General features: G+C 53.1%; 1 protein-coding gene across 1 annotated transcript; it reads left to right on the forward strand.

The window, feature by feature from the left end:
• Positions 1-4,139: 4,139 nt before the first annotated feature.
• On the forward strand, positions 4,140-5,069 carry LOC309684333 (olfactory receptor 14J1-like; the record flags this gene model as incomplete). Its single annotated transcript, XM_082500265.1, has 1 exon — positions 4,140-5,069. The coding sequence occupies one exon, from the start codon at positions 4,140-4,142 to the stop codon at positions 5,067-5,069; it is 930 nt and encodes a 309-aa protein (XP_082356391.1).
• Between the last annotated feature and the right edge of the window lie 10,243 nt (positions 5,070-15,312).

Consider the following 15,312-nt stretch of genomic DNA (forward strand, 5'->3'; position numbering starts at 1 on the left):
ACCTGGCAGATGTTATTGCAAAGGTGCTCTCCATCATCTTTGAATGGTCACGAGGGACAGGAGAGGTGCCTGAGGACTGGTGGAGAGCCAAAGTCATGACAGTCTTCAAAAAGGGCAGGAAGGAGGACCCAGGAAACAGCAGGCCGGTCAGCGAGACCTGGAAAGGCTGGAGAGCTGGGTGGAGAGGAACAAAATGAAATTCAACAAGGGCAAATGTAGAGTCCTGCACCCTGGGAGGAAAAACCCCATGCACCAGTAAAGGTTGGGGGTTCACCTGCTGCAAAGCAGTTTGCTGAGAGGGACCTGGGAGTCCTGGTGGACAATAAGTTGACCATAAGCCAGCAATGTGCCCTGTTGGCCAAGAAGGCCTATGGTCTCCTGGGGTGCATTACCAAAGAGCGTGGGCAGCAGGTGGAGGGAGGTCATCCTTCCCCTCTGCTCTGCCCTGCTGAGGCCGAATCTGGAGTAGTGTGGCCAGTTCTAGGTACACCAGTGCAAGAAACACAGGGAACTACTGGAGAGAGTCCAGTAGAGGGCTACAAAGATGTTCACGGGACTGGAGCACCTCTCTTATGAGAATCAGCTGAGAGAGGTGGGTACGTTTAGCCTGGAGAAGAGAAGGCTGAGAGGGGATCTCCTCAATGCTTATCAGTTTCTAAAGGGAGGGTTTCAAGAAGATGGGGGCAGACTCCTTTCTGTGCTGCCCACTGACAGGACAAGGGGAAACGGGCACAAACTGGAACACAGGAAATTCCATCTGAACACAAGGAAAAATGTCTTTACTTTGAGGGCACCAAAGCACTGGAACAGGCTGTCCAGAGAGGCCGTGTAGTCTCCTTCTGTGGAGATATTCAAAAGCTGCCCGGCTTCATTCCTGTCCAACCTGCTTTAGGTGACCCTACTTTGGCACGGGGGTTGCACGGGGGTTGCACTAGACGATCTACGAGGGTTCCTTCCAACAACTACCATTCTGTGATTCTGTGATTCTGTGGTCTTCTATGTTTTCTGTTGGCCAAAGGGATTCCCCACCAGCATCCAAGACAATGCCCCCAGATGCTGCCCTGTCTCTCACAATTGCTCCATTAGAGCATGCAGTTCCCTGCACGTGTCCTGAACCACCTCTGGCACCTCAGATGTCACCCGGTGTTTGCATTGGAAAAGCTCCCTCCTGGCCTCTGTCTCCATTGCTCACAGGGCAGCTCAGAGAAGGAGCTCACAATGATGTTGGGCAGCTGAGCTGAGGCAAGAGGAATCCCCCCTCTGGTGGGTCTGTGGGGTGCACTGGAGAAGCAGACTGTCTCTCCAACCTCAGGAACACTGCTAATAGCCTAGATGCCTCATTGACTTGGCTCAATCCCTGCCCTGCACCGGTGGGAATGATCCCCGGCCCGTCACTGCCTCTGTGCCCTGCCTGGCAATGGGGCAGGAATGGGGGTTTCCAGAGGGAAACATGGACACCTCCTGCAGGTCTGCACAACCTGGCAGAGCACTTTCCACCACAGGGATCAATCCGTCCAGGGTTCAGAGACGGACAGTCAGTGATGACTTCATTCTGCTTCAAACTCTGCTCCCCAGGAGAGACCCCGCTGCCTTGGAGGAGCTGTCAGCCCTGGAGGCACAGGGACACCTCGAGGGATTGGGGCAGTGAAGGGAGGAGGCAGAGAAAGCCACAGCTGGTCCTCTGCTGCTGAGCTGGGCCGGGCTGCTGGGCCGGAGGGAGCTCCTGGCAAGCGGGCAGCGCTGCAGAGAGACAGCTCTGCCCAGGAGCAGCTCCTCTGCACAGCGCAGCAGGGCTGAGGGCACTGCCTGCAGGCAGCGAGGGCAGAGCAGGGAGGCAGAGAGAGGTTGAAGGCAGTCTGGAGAGGGAGGATGCTGAGGGTGAGTGGGGGGAGAACTCTTCCCAAAGCAGAGCAGCTGCAGTAGCTGGAGAGATCTCCAACAGCTGGCACCTCCCACAGCCCGTGGGATCTTTCAGGAGGACGCTCACAACTTCTCTGCTGTGGAAGAAGAGGACATTCTCTAGATTGGGGCTTCCCTGCTTCACCATCAGAGGCACGAGCATGACGGCTGCCTTCTCCCAGGAATGGTCAAAGGGCTGTGAAGGTGGGTGTGCAGGCAGGGGTGGTCAGGGCTGTCCTTGCCAGCAGGGTCCCTGCACCTCAGGGGCTGTGTGCCAGGCACGAACTCTGCCACCTGCCAGGGTCAGCTCTCCGCCTGCCCAGAGAGCTCCCACGTAGCTTCTGTGGGGAGAAGCTGTGGGTGGAAGGAGTGACCCCTGGCTGGGCAATGTCCTTCGCCTTGAAGAGGGTGCTGTGTGGGTCAGGGCTTATTACACCTCCAGATGACCTCTGGTCATTCCTGGAGGGACTTTTCAAGATGGAGTTCCCTTAATATGAAGGTAAATTTCTTTTGCTGTTTCTTCTCTTGGTTGGCTGGGTGGGCAGTGGCACATGTCCAAGAGGACTTTCAAATGAAAGATCAAAGGAGGGTTCATGTAGAGATAAGGAGCTTTCCTGAGTCTGTGTCTTTGGTTTCCAGCTCTGGGGGCTACAGACAGCACCAGCATCCCCTTTCCAGTCTCACCAGGGTCTGTGGCACCTTCCCTTTAGCCCCTGCACACACACAGAGGCTGCAGGGCAGAGCTGGGCACACGGGGGCTGCCATGGCGTCTGCGAGCACTGGCAGGGAAGAGACGTGGGGGCAGGGAAAGAGCTGCTGGCAGGGAGAGCTCCAGGCAGTGGAGACGGGCAGGGAAGGAGGGAGACTGCTCCTGGAAGCCCTGCTGCAGGGGAGATAGGGGCACCTCCAGCCACCCCTGCAGTGCAGATGCATTCCCTGAGTCACCCAGCACAGCCCTAAGCCCTCACGGCCATGGGCTCTGGGGTGGGAGTCAGCTCTGTGCCCGGCAGAGCAGCAGGAGAGGCGAAGGGCATCCCTCCTGCCACGTGCCCCATTGCTGCTGCCCAGCGGTGGGGCTGAGGGCACCTGCCCTGCATGATCAAGGTATTGCTGCCCTGAGTGCCCGGCTGCCTCTCCCCGTGCCTCTCCCAGTCAGACCCTCACGGCATTTCTCCTGGTCTCTCCACATGTCTCCTTTAAAGTTATCTTTTTATTGCTGTCAGCCTCCCTGGGATGGGAATTTCAGCTGCAGAGTTCCACACTGACCTTGTTCATCCACTCCTGACTGTGTGTCCATGGGAACCAGTGTCCCAGCTTTCCTCTGACCTGTGGGGCTGTGGGCAATGCAGGCTGTGGGGGTGGGGAAGGAGTCCATTTTCTCTCACTGAGATGCCAAAAACTGGGTATGTCCTTTTGCTGTCCATGGAAGCTGTGAGCTGCCCTCCAGGATGCCAACCTGTCCCATAGCACCTTTGTGTTACCGGAAAGCCCCACAGAGAAACACAGAGACTCTGTGACTGAGGAAATGCTGATGGGTGGGTGAAATGAGCCGTGGGTGTCCTTGGCTAGAGGTGGGCTGCTGAGACCTTGAGAAAGGGTGAGACATTTCATGGTCTGAGATCGACCCTTCTGCTCTCAGCACTGTCTGATGGCATAATACAAGAGGGTAATCCCCCTCCATCTCATGACGGTGCAAGACAAACCATCTCCCCTGTCTCTGCTCTCTGCCCCAGGCAATCCTCATGTCTCACAGCACTCACTCTGTTCTCCTGGAGTGCAGCAGAAATGCTGAGGGTTTCTGACATCCCAGAACAGTGCCCAGGGGAGGTGGGGGAGCTGTAAAATACCCAAAGCCTCTCCAACTGCATTCTGCCATCCCTGTTCCATAGCAGTGAGTGTTCAGATGTTGAAAAGCCCATCTGCATTAGGTGTGCGTTCCTCAGCCGAAGCAGAACACCAGGACTGGCTCCTGCCACCACCCTCCCTATGAACTCCCTGCTGCAGAGCAGGGCTGACTCCTCGGCAGCCACTGGGCAGCACCCTGCTCCTCACGGCAGAGGCAGCCAACGCCAATCAGAGCTCCAGCCATGGACGTGAGGAAGGTCTCCTGGAAAATGAAAAGGGAGTGTATGCAACAGAGACAGAGCCTACGGGAAATGGCTTTCATTTTTCTTACAGAAGTCTCCATTGACTTACTCTGTTTCCCTCCTTGAACAGGTCCCCCTGCCCAGAGACAGCAAATGTCCAACAGCAGCTCCATCACCCATTTCCTCCTCATGGAGTTTGCAGACACACGGGAGCTGCAGCTCTTGACCTTCGGGCTCTTCCTGGCCATCTACCTGGCTGCCCTCCTGGGAAACGGCCTCATCATCACCACCATCGCCTGCGACCACCGCCTCCACACCCCCATGTACTTCTTCCTCCTCAACCTCTCCCTCATAGACATGGGCTGCATCTCCACCACTCTCCCCAAAGCCATGGCCAATTCCCTCTGGAACACCCAGGATATCTCTTACTCTGGCTGTGCTGTCCAGCTCTTTTTTGTACTCTTTTTTATGTCAACAGAGTGTTCTCTCCTCACCGTCATGGCCTATGACCGCTACGTTGCCATCTGCCATCCCCTGCACTACGGGACCCTCCTGGGCAGCAGAGCTTGTGTCCGCATGGCAGCAGCTGTCTGGGGCAGTGGGTTTCTCAATTCTCTCCTGCACACGGCCAATACATTCTCACTGCCCCTCTGCCAGGGCAATGCCCTGCACCAGTTCTTCTGTGAAATCCCCCACATCCTCAAGCTCGCCTGCTCACACTCCTACCTCAGGGAAGTTGGGCTGATTGTGGTTAGTGCCTGTTTAGCCTTTGGGTGTTTTGTTTTCATTGTGGTGTCCTATGTGCAGATCTTGAGGGCGGTGCTGAGGATCCCCTCTGAGCAGGGACGGCACAAAGCCTTTTCCACGTGTGTCCCTCACCTGGCCGTGGTCTCCCTCTTTCTCAGCACTGGAACATTTGCCCACCTGAAGCCCCCCTCCATCTCCTCCCCATCTCTGGACCTGGTGGTGGCAGTGTTGTACTCGGTGGTGCCTCCAGCAGTGAACCCCCTCATCTACAGCATGAGGAACCAGGAGCTCAAGGCTGCCCTGCGGAAACAGGCCCAATGGACACTGTTTCACTGACAATAACCTGCTGCCCCTTCCATGCACATTGCCAAAGGCTTATCTTAGGCTGTGAGTCTGCTTTTTTCTCTTGTGATAATCCTGCTTAAAGATATTTTTCTGAGTTTACGCTGCTTGTTTTGAGGCTTGATCCTACTGTGTCTGACCCTTGCACAACAGTGTGTCAGGTGTGGCCTGACAGATAACAGCTCTTCAATAAAAGGGCACCTCCCAAGTGCAGTGCCTGAAGGATGGGCTGTTCCTCCAAAGTTCCTTCCAAGAACATATTCAAGGAATCAATATGTTAATGAGTCTCTTCTTGTGTTTTCAATGTTTCTGGAGGTAAGCTCACGGTACTATTGGGTTCCACTGCACCAAATATTCTGGATTTAAAAGCACTCTTCTTGGTGCCCAGTGGAAGGGTCCATGAGCTCCCATTATCTCCTCAGTCTTCTTCATGTATGACAGGACTGATGGCATATACCGGAAGTTCTGGAAATGCATTTTTTAGGGGGAGGGGAGCCAGGATTAGGGACTCGACACTTGCCCTTGGACTAGAACGAATGGAGACTCCGAAGGTGGAACCACCCTCAAAGGTGAAGTTCACTAACATAAAACACTGAATCAATGTGTCCACGCACAAGGACGCTGCAGTGCCGAGGGAGTCAGCAGGGCCTCATCAGGCACAGGGAGGGGAGAGTGGGGAGACGCAGGAGGTGCTTGAGGGAACCCCAGGGCCAGGACTGCTGTGCTGTCCTGGGATGTGGGGCTGCCTGGGGAGAGAAGGGGGCAAATTCAGTCAGGGCTGGGGATCATGCACAACATGAATTCCGGAGAGGCAGAGAGTGACTAGACTCTTTTTCCTCATTTCCTCGGTGCCAGCACGAGCCCTGGGGCTGATGGGCAGGCTGACCTCCTTGTCTGCCCCCCAGGATCACCCTTGGGAGGAGCTGGGGCTGTGCGGTGAGTGCTCAGAGCTCTGCATCAGCCTGCGGCGGGCAGTGCTGTGGGGCCAGCCCAGACTGGGCTGCTGGGCTGGGCTGTCCTGGGGAGAGGGCAGGGGAGGTGGGCAGAGCTGGGGAGGGGCTGGGGAGGGCTGGGAAGTGCCTGAGAGAGGACAACGGCAGTGTTAGAGCCCTTTCCAGGGAAGACTGAGGCAAAGAAGTTGTTGAGTATCTCAGCCTTCTCCATGTCCCGGGTGACCAGGTCTCCCGGTTCCTTCCCGAGTGGGCCCACGTGTTCCCTAGTCTTTCTTTTGTCACCCACATACCTATAAAAGGCTTTCTTGTTGCCCCTCATGCCCCTGGCCAGATTCACCTCTACCTGGGCTTTAGCTTTCCTAACCTGATCTCTCGCTGCTCGGACAATTCCTCCCAGGCTACCTGTCCTTGCTTCCACCCTCTGTAGGCTTTCTTTGTTTATTTGAGATTGACCAGGAGCTCCTTGGTCATCCACGCAAGCCTCCTGCTTTGCCTGACTTCCTCTTTGCCAGGATGTATTGCTCCTGAGCTTGGCAGAGGTAGCCCTTGAATATTAGTCAACTTTCGTGGGCCCCTCTTTCTTCCAGGGCTTTGTCCCAATGTACTCCACCAAGCAGATCCCTGAAGAGGCCAAAGTCTGCTCTCCTGAAGTCCAGAGCTTACTCCGTGCCCTCCTCGCCACCTTAAATATCTCAGAATCTGCCATCTCAAGGTCACTGCAGCCAAGGCTGTCCTTGACAATGGCATTCCCCACTGCCTCCTCTTTGTTGGTGAGAACAAATCCAGCATGGAACCTCTCTTCATTGGCTCCTCTGTCACTTGGAGAAGGATGTAATCGTCAATGCGTTCCAGGAACCTCCTGGATTGCCTATGCGCTGCTGTGCTTTCCTTCCAACAGCTATCAGGGTGGCTGAAGTTCCCTCTGAGGACCAGGGCTTGTGAACATGAGGCTACTCCAATCTGTCTATAGAGGGCCTTATCCACTTGGTCTTCCTGGTCCGGGGCCTGTAGCAGAACACGCCTGTAACATGACCTCTCTATGCTCTCCCTTAAATCTTGACCTATATTCTCTTGGTCGTTTCCTTATCCATCCCCAGGCAGAGCTCCATGCACTCCAGCTGGTCCTTGACATAGAGGGTGGCACCCCCTCCTCGTCTCCCCTCCCTGTCCTTCCTGAAGAGCCTGTACCCATCCATTCCAACACTCCAGACATAGGAGCCATCCCACAATGTCTCCGCAATGCCGATTAGATCATAGTCTTGCAGGCTAGGAAGCTCCATCTAAACATGAGGAGGAACTTGTTTACTTTGAGGGTGTCAGAGCACTGTCACAGGCTGCCCAGAGAGGTGGTGGAGTCTCCCACTCTGGAGACATTCCAAACCTACCTGGATGCCATCCTGTGCAACCTGCTGTAGGTGAACCTTCTCTGGAAAGGGGTTGGACTAGATGATCTCTGCACATCCCTTCCAACCACTCTTGTTATCTGATTCTGTGACCTGTTGGAGCATGTTCATAGGAGGGGCCCAAAGATGATCAGAGGGCTGGAGCACCTCTCCTGAGAAGACAGACTGAGGGAGTTGGGGTTGTTCAGCTGGAGAAGAGAAGGCTCTGTGGGGACCTCATAGCTGTCTGTCAGTACCTAAACGGGGCCTAGAGGAAAGCTGGAGAGGGACTCTTTATCAGGGAGTGCAGCGATAGGACAAGGAGTAATCATTTTACACTGAAAGTGCGTAGTTTTAGATTAGGTCTTAGGAAGAAATTCTTCACTCTGAGGTGGTGAGACACTGGAAGAGGCTGCCCAGAGAGGTTGTTGAGGCCCCATCCCTGGAAGTGTTCAAGGCCAGGTTGGACAGGGCTTTGAGCAACCTGATCTAGATGGATGTGCCCTTGCCCAAGACAGGGGGGGTGGAACTCTTTGATCTTCAAGGACCCTTCCTACTCTGACCATTCCATGAGTCTATGATTCTACCCTTGCAGGGATCCCTCCTTCCACTCACAGCTTCTCCCCACAGCAGTGTGGGGAGCTCTGTGGGCAGGCTGAGTGGGGATCCTGGCAGGGGGCAAAGTCCCTGCCCTGGCACACAGGGGGCTCCCTGGAGTGCACGGACCCTGTTGTGAAGGACAGCCCGGGCCAGCCCTGGCTGCACCTGCAACTTCCCACCCCTGTAGCCATCCCCAGGAGAAGGCAGCCATCATGACCTTTCCCTCTGACGGTGCAGCAGGGAAGCCCTGCTCTGCAGCACGTCCTCCTTCTCCACCCCAGAGAGGCCAAGACAGACACCGTGACAGCTCCTCTCAGCCATGGCATGTGCCAGCTCTGGAAGACCTGTCCAGGATACTCTGACTACTTTCTTGTCTTATTATTGGGCAGGACATGCAGACAGTGGCAGGCAGGGACCTTCTTTACTCCTGGTGGGGGATAGGGCTCAGCTGAGTCAATGGAGGCATCTCATCCTGCGTTTCTATTGCTAGCACTGGAAGGGGACTCAGCTCCCTCCCATGCCTGTCACAAACCCACAGGCGGTGGCACTCCTCTTGCCTCACTTCAGGCGGGCATTAAATAGGCACCTGCATGTGAGCTCCTTGTCTCAGCTGCCATGGTAATGAATGAAGATGTAGTGCAGGAGCTGGCTGTTCAGATGAAACACCTGGTGACATTTGAGGTGCCAGAGGTTGTCCAAGGAAGGTGCAAGAATATAATTCAATACTATTTCACGAACAGTTGAAGAAGAAATAAAGGGAATGTGTGGTCACAGCTCAACTCAGTAAGAGTAGGTTGAGACAGATCTGAGATAATTCACATACTCTTTGCCTCATATTTCACCAACAAGTTCTCCTTAGCTGTTGTGCCTTAAGACAGGACTCTAGAGGAAAGCAGCCAACTGTGGACAGGAACTAAACCAGGGGCCACTTGAGCAAACTCCACTGGTAGCAGTCAAAAGGATCCAGATGTATAGATCTGTATTTACACAGAGGGAGACAAAGTGTCCTCAGCTGTTTGGTCCTTGCCGAGGACATACGCAAAAAAAATAATGAGATTTTATTGAACGGTGTCAAAGTTGTGAAAATGAAGACTTCTTACACACTTATTAAACCACGGTATTTTCTGCATATGTTTCAACTTCCACCTCACATCATCATTCAGGAGGTGATGCCCACACAGAGGTGCCCACTGCCTCCCAGATTCCCAGGCATAGCTGAAGACCCGATGTGGGACTGGGAAGTGTGACCCCGGGCTGATCGAGCAGTTGTGGAGCTGCGGCTGGTGGACAGGCAGGGTAGGGCAAAGCATCTGAGTGGAGACAACTGATTTCTCTCCCTCCGGGAGAAAATGAAGCCTGGACAATTGCACCCAAGCTGTCCAGCACTGGAGGAGGATGGGCAAGGAGTGGGTGTGGATGCTGCAGCGTCTGCCTGAAGATGTAACCAAGACTCCTTGGGGTTAGTGCACCTTTGGCCATTCCAAAGAGAGCATGCCCTTCACTTTATCTCTTTGCTTCCCTCTGTGAATGGAGGGAGCTCGTGACTTCAGCGTGTGCCTCGCTGTGAGCGCATATGAACCGAGAGACTCTGGGGCAGGGAGTGCTTTGGGGGTTCTCGGGATCCGTGCTTGGCACAGAAATGTGTTTGCCTTTGGTCTAAGGCTGTCCTCTGTGGAGAGTGGACTTCAGAGGAGGAAAGGTGGACTTAATGTACAACAGAGTATTTTATTTTCTATTGAACCATGCCTTCCTTTGGTCTCCTTTTTTTCGCTACAAAGAAAATTCTGTGTGTGGGTGCAGTTCATTCTCTAAGTGAAACAGGTGGAAACTGTTTCCAAAGGGCTGAAACCTGCAACTCCAGAGTGTAGCAGAGAAAGCTGAGATTTGAGGAAAGGTGCTGTAAGTCCCAGGTGGCTGATGAGAGAAAGGCGGGTTTGGAGGTGGGGACAAAGGCTGCCCACAGAGTGTCTGACATACAGGGTCTTGACTGCCCTACACAGTCAGACTCCGTTTGGAGAGGTCCAGTTTCAGTGTCATTTGGAAATTGCTGATATCAATGAAGACAGACACACGAAAGAAGCAGACAAATAAAGAAAAAGAAAGAAAAATAAATCCTTTCTTATTTTTGTTTACTATTGAAACCTTTCCTCTTCTGAAATCCCTTTAATTAACTACAACAGAATTGTATAATAAGAAAATTATGCCCAGAGCCATGGCTCGTTATGGCATTTTGCATGTTAATGAGCCCTCTGGTGCCCAGTTCCTGAACTGCAGGTACTGAGGGTGGATTGAAGTGGTCTCTAGAGCAGTGCAAGTCAGCCTCCAAGGTTCTGAGGGCGTCAGCGGTCCCCACTGAGGGCCATCCTGACTATCCCTGAAGCAGAAAGCCAGAGGCACTGCTTCCAGTTGGAAATGAATTGTGAAAGTGTCTGTGAAAGCCCTTGCCGTGTCTCATCAAGCAGGATATTCAAGCGCTGACCCCCACACCCTGACAATGGGGACTTCTTCCTTCAAGGGATGCTCAGAGCTCCTTCTGGGAGCAGTGCGATGAGGGGGTGTGTGTAGGAAACCTCTCGGGCTGTCTGGAGGGTGGGGGAGGAGGCAGCGAAGCAGTGTGTGTGTGAGGAACTGGAGTGCTCTCAGGGGCTCCAGTGGAAGAGTCCACAGCCATAGTGGAAAGGACAAGGATTTCAGTTGTGCTTGGGGGGCGGGCGGACGGACACACACGACATCCTGACCACAGACTGTCCTACACTTTCCTCTGCCTGTGCCCGTTTCTCTGCAGATTTCAACCACCACCCCTGCTTCCCCACCTCACTCCCACCCCGTGCTGGCCCAAGCTTTACTCATGACTCTCTGTCTTCACTAATTCTTCAAACACAAAGCCGTGTTTTTCTGAGCTTTTGCCAATGAGTTCCCCATAACCTGTGCAGCTTCTTCCAAAGCCCTCCTAATGCTCCTCTGTCTCCAGAGATGGAGCCACAAGAGGGAACCCCACCCCTGAGCCTTCCAGCTTGTCTGTTCTGAGAACTATGTGCCCATCCATTGCAGCACCACAAACTGTTTCATTTCTTCTACTGCACCTTTGCAGTGACTCCATCGCTGTCAATGGCAGAGGGCAGGGGCTGTGTGGCTGGGTAGCAGCTCCACAGGAAAGGCTCTTGGTGGTCCTTGGGTTTCATAAGGCAACACATGAGCCCTCAGCAAAGATGGCCAACAGCATCCTTTGCTTCTCTTTTCATTCCCTGAAATCACAAATGCTTCTCTTTTATTCTCCTTATACCCTCCCAAAAGAACAGCCCACCTGTGCTGGTTTGAGGTGAAACAGAACCCCTCTTCTGTGCAGCAATTTTCCTTTGCAGCTGAGCCTCTTTGAACTAACTGAACTCTCTGAAATTAACAGCATATTGTGGTGACACTGATCAGAGCGATAAAATCTTATTAGTTGTAATGTATGCTGAGGAATGGTATGCAGAATTCTCTTTCTCATACTTATTGGTATAACCCCCAAGGCCAGCTGACTTGGTTCTTTGCCCCATTGGAGGGTCAGGAGCAGAAGAGCATAGAGGGGTGGCACCTGTCTGGAGGAGATGCCAGGACAGGTGACCCCAAACTGACCATCAGGGTATTCCATCCCATCTGCCTCACGCTCAGTATAAAAGCTGAGGGATCAAAGGGTCAGCTCTTTTCCTTCAATGGCTGGTGTTCTAGGAGGACTCTGGCTGTTTGTTTGCCTTTGATGTGTATCTGTGCATTCCTGAATGCAGTTCTCATCCGTCCCAGAGTTGAGCCTGGGACTTTCCCCATGCCTGCTTGTGACGTGATCATCATCTTGGGAGCTTGATCCAGTTTAGTATGTATGTCATTATTTCTTTTTTTATTTTATTATTAATATTGCATTAAAGTAGTTGACTTCCTTCTAAGTTCACAAGTCTGTTGCTCTCTCTCCTTCCTGTCCATAGAGAGAGAGATAGGGGAGAGCATCTATTGTTTGCTGCAGTGGCCAGTGTGGCCCAAACCACAGTAAGAATAAGGGAACTGTACTGTTGGATTGATGGCAGTCCTTGCTCCTGCACACGGAATTCCATCCACAAATTACTTGTGTTCATTTAATATTTGGTTGGCTGTCTCGAGGAATTGTCCCTGACACATCCTTGGCTCAACTCAAACAGCATTTTGTCTGGGAAGCTGTCTGAAGGAACAGCCTCATCCCAACTTCATTCCGTGGTCTGTAGACTGAGAGATACTCTCTGCAATCAAAGTGGAAGGTTCGTAGGTGATGGTGGTGACCACAATGACCCACCACGCAGCTTTTGGTCTGGCTCTCTGGATGCTCCAAACCAACGGAACTCTGAAGGGCAGTAAAACTGGAATTGGAGCTTACAGACAACACGGTGGAAATGCTTTATCTGGTTGAAGCAGCAAAATTTCTGTGTTTGCTCCTGTAGAGGCAGTATGGGAAGTGCACAGCATCAAATAGACGTTGCAGCTTGAGTGGTGTGAGTAGAATGGTAGAATCATAGACTCATAGAATAGTTTAATTGGAAAGGAAATTAAAGATCACCAAGTCCCACCCCCACTGCCCTGGGCAAGGACATGTCCCACTAGACCAGATTGCTCCAAGCCCCATGCAACCTGGCCTTGAACACCTCCAGGGATGGGGCAGCCACAGCTTCCCGTGGCAACCTGGGCCAGTGTCTCACCACCCTCATGTGATTATTTTATTTTTTTCTAATAACTATTCTAAATCTCCCCTCTTCCAGCTTGAAAACATTCCCCCTTGTCCTACTCCTACATTTTTTTAGTGTACCTTTACCCTTGTGAAAAGTCCCTCCCCAGCTTTCCTGTAGCCCCCCTTCAGATACTGGAAGGCCGCTATATATGACTGACATAAAAACCCCAGCAGCTGTTATTCAAGAACACACCTACTCTGTCCTGTACTTCTAAAAGGTGCTCTAGAGCTAAGCCATTCTATATTACCATTTTTGATAAAAATTTGATTTCTTCCTCTAAGGCTGTCATACTGTCTGCCTCTTCATTAATGGCTTTTTCTAATTCTCTTGGCACATTCGCAGTAGCCCTTTCTAGTTTTGCAGTCCCTCACTGTGAGATAAAATCTATTACAGAGAGTTTGAACTCAGGGCCACATTAGCAAAGGCATTTATGAAAGGCAGGTCCTGCTTGACTAACCTGATCTCCTTCTACAACGTGGTCACGCGCTCAGTGGATGAGGGAAAAACTGTGGATGTTGTCTATCTGGACTTTAGTAAAGCCTTTGACACTGTTTCCCACAGCATTCTCCTGGAGAAACTGGCTGCTCATGGCTCGGATGGGCACACACTTTACTGGGTAAAAAGCTGTCTGGAAGGCCGTGCCCAGAGAGTGGTGGTGAACGGAGTTAATTGCAGTTGGCGGGCGGTCAGGAGTGGTGTCCCCCAGGGCTCAGTGCTGGGGCCAGTCCTGTTTAACGTCTTTATCAATGATCGGGATGAGGGGATGGAGTGCACCCTCAGTCAGTTTGCGGATGACACCAAGCTGGGGGGGAGTGTTGATCTGCCTGAGGGTAGGGAGGCTCTGCAGAGGGATTCGGACAGAATGGAACCATGGGCTAAGGCAGACTGTAGGAGTTTCAATGAGGCCAAATGCCACCTCTCACACTTTGGCCACAACAACCCCCGCCAATGCTACAGGCTTGGGGAGGAGTGGCTGGAAAGCTACTCAGCAGAGAAGCACCTCTGTTGTTGGTTGATAGCAGCTGAACATGAGCCAGCAGTGTGCCCAGGTGGCCAAGAAGCCCAATGGCATCCTGGAGTGTATCAGGACTAGTGTAGCCAGTAGGACCAGGGAGGTGATTTTCCCCCTGTACTGGGCACTGGGGAGGCCGCATCTTGAGTACTGTGTTCACTTTCGGCCCCCTCACCACAAAAAGGACATTGAGGCGCTGGAGCGTGTCCAGAGAAGGGCAACAAAATGGGTGAGTGGTCAGGAGCACATGTCTTATGAGGAGCAGCTGAGGGAACTGGGGTTGTTTAGCCTGGAGAAAAGGAGGCTGAGGGGAGACCTTATCGCTCTCTAAAACGATCTGAAAGGAGGTGGCAGAGAGGTGGGGGTCCACCTGTTCTGTCAGGTAACAGGTGTTAGAACAAGAGGAAATGGTTCAATTTGCACCAAGGGAAGTTTCAACTGGATATTAGGAATAATTTCTTTATTGAAAGGGTCATCAGGCATTGGAATGCGTTACCCAGGGCAGTGGTGGAGTCCCCATCCCTGGAGGTGTTTAAGGGTTGTGTAGATATAGTGCTGAGGGACATGGTTTAGTGATGAGCTTGTCAGTGTTAGGTTAATGATTGGACTATGTGATCTTACAGGACTTTTCCAATCTAGGAGTTTCTGTGATACTGTGATTCTGTGATGATGGCCCTGGGGCAACCTCGCCGGGGTGTCCAGTGGGCACAGGCACAGCCCAGACCCTGCTCGTCTGGTCCCTCATGTCTCTCGCAGGAGCCCGGCTGTGCCAGGACACTGCTATGTGTCCCCACCCTGCACACTCCCACACTGCAGGTCTTCCCTGAGGTATTCCTCTCTGGGGCACTTGCCAGCCCCGCCAGCCCACACCCTCCCTGAATCTGGCCACCTCCTGCTCTCTCCCAGCACAGACCAGCAGAGCAGCCCCATTGGCAATGGTCCACCCAGCCTTCATGCTGAGGAGATATCCACCCCAGGCAGCTTGGAGCCCCCCGTGCCAAATGTCTTTCCCAGGATGGCATGAGAGAATTGGCCCAGGGCACCCTCAGGAAGGTCCTTTGGCCCCAGGGACAGGGCAGCCTGCCCCAAGCTGCCCCACCGCAGCAAAGAGTTCCTCTTACCATGTCTGTCCTGCACACACGCGGTGCCCTGCTCTTCTCCCACCACAGCCCATCTTCCCTCAGAGCCTTTTCCCGAGAGAGCTCATCCATTCTGGCCTGGCCAGCCGTTCCGCACCCCTCCACAGGTGTCCCACAGCCCCCGAGCTGGTGGTGCGGCTCTGCAGAGCCGGGGGCTGTGGTGCCCAGGGCCATGCTGGTCAGGCTGGGAGGCAGACCCAGCTCGGGTGGCTCCTGCACCCTCCACCTCAGCACACAGATGAGGCCCCTGCAGCTCCAGAGAAGTTCTCAGGGAAAGGATCTCAGACAAACAAGTCAGTGCAGGGTCCTTCAGTTTTTTAAAAACAAAGAGAGAAGAGCTTCTTATTTACACAAAGTCTGTGGCTCCCACAACACAGACAGACCCTGACATAGCAATAGGATAAAGGATGATTCTTCA

The sequence above is a fragment of the Vanellus vanellus genome (genome assembly GCF_965231255.1).
Source record: "Vanellus vanellus genome assembly, contig: HAP1_SCAFFOLD_53, whole genome shotgun sequence".
NCBI classification, from domain to species: domain Eukaryota; kingdom Metazoa; phylum Chordata; class Aves; order Charadriiformes; family Charadriidae; genus Vanellus; species Vanellus vanellus.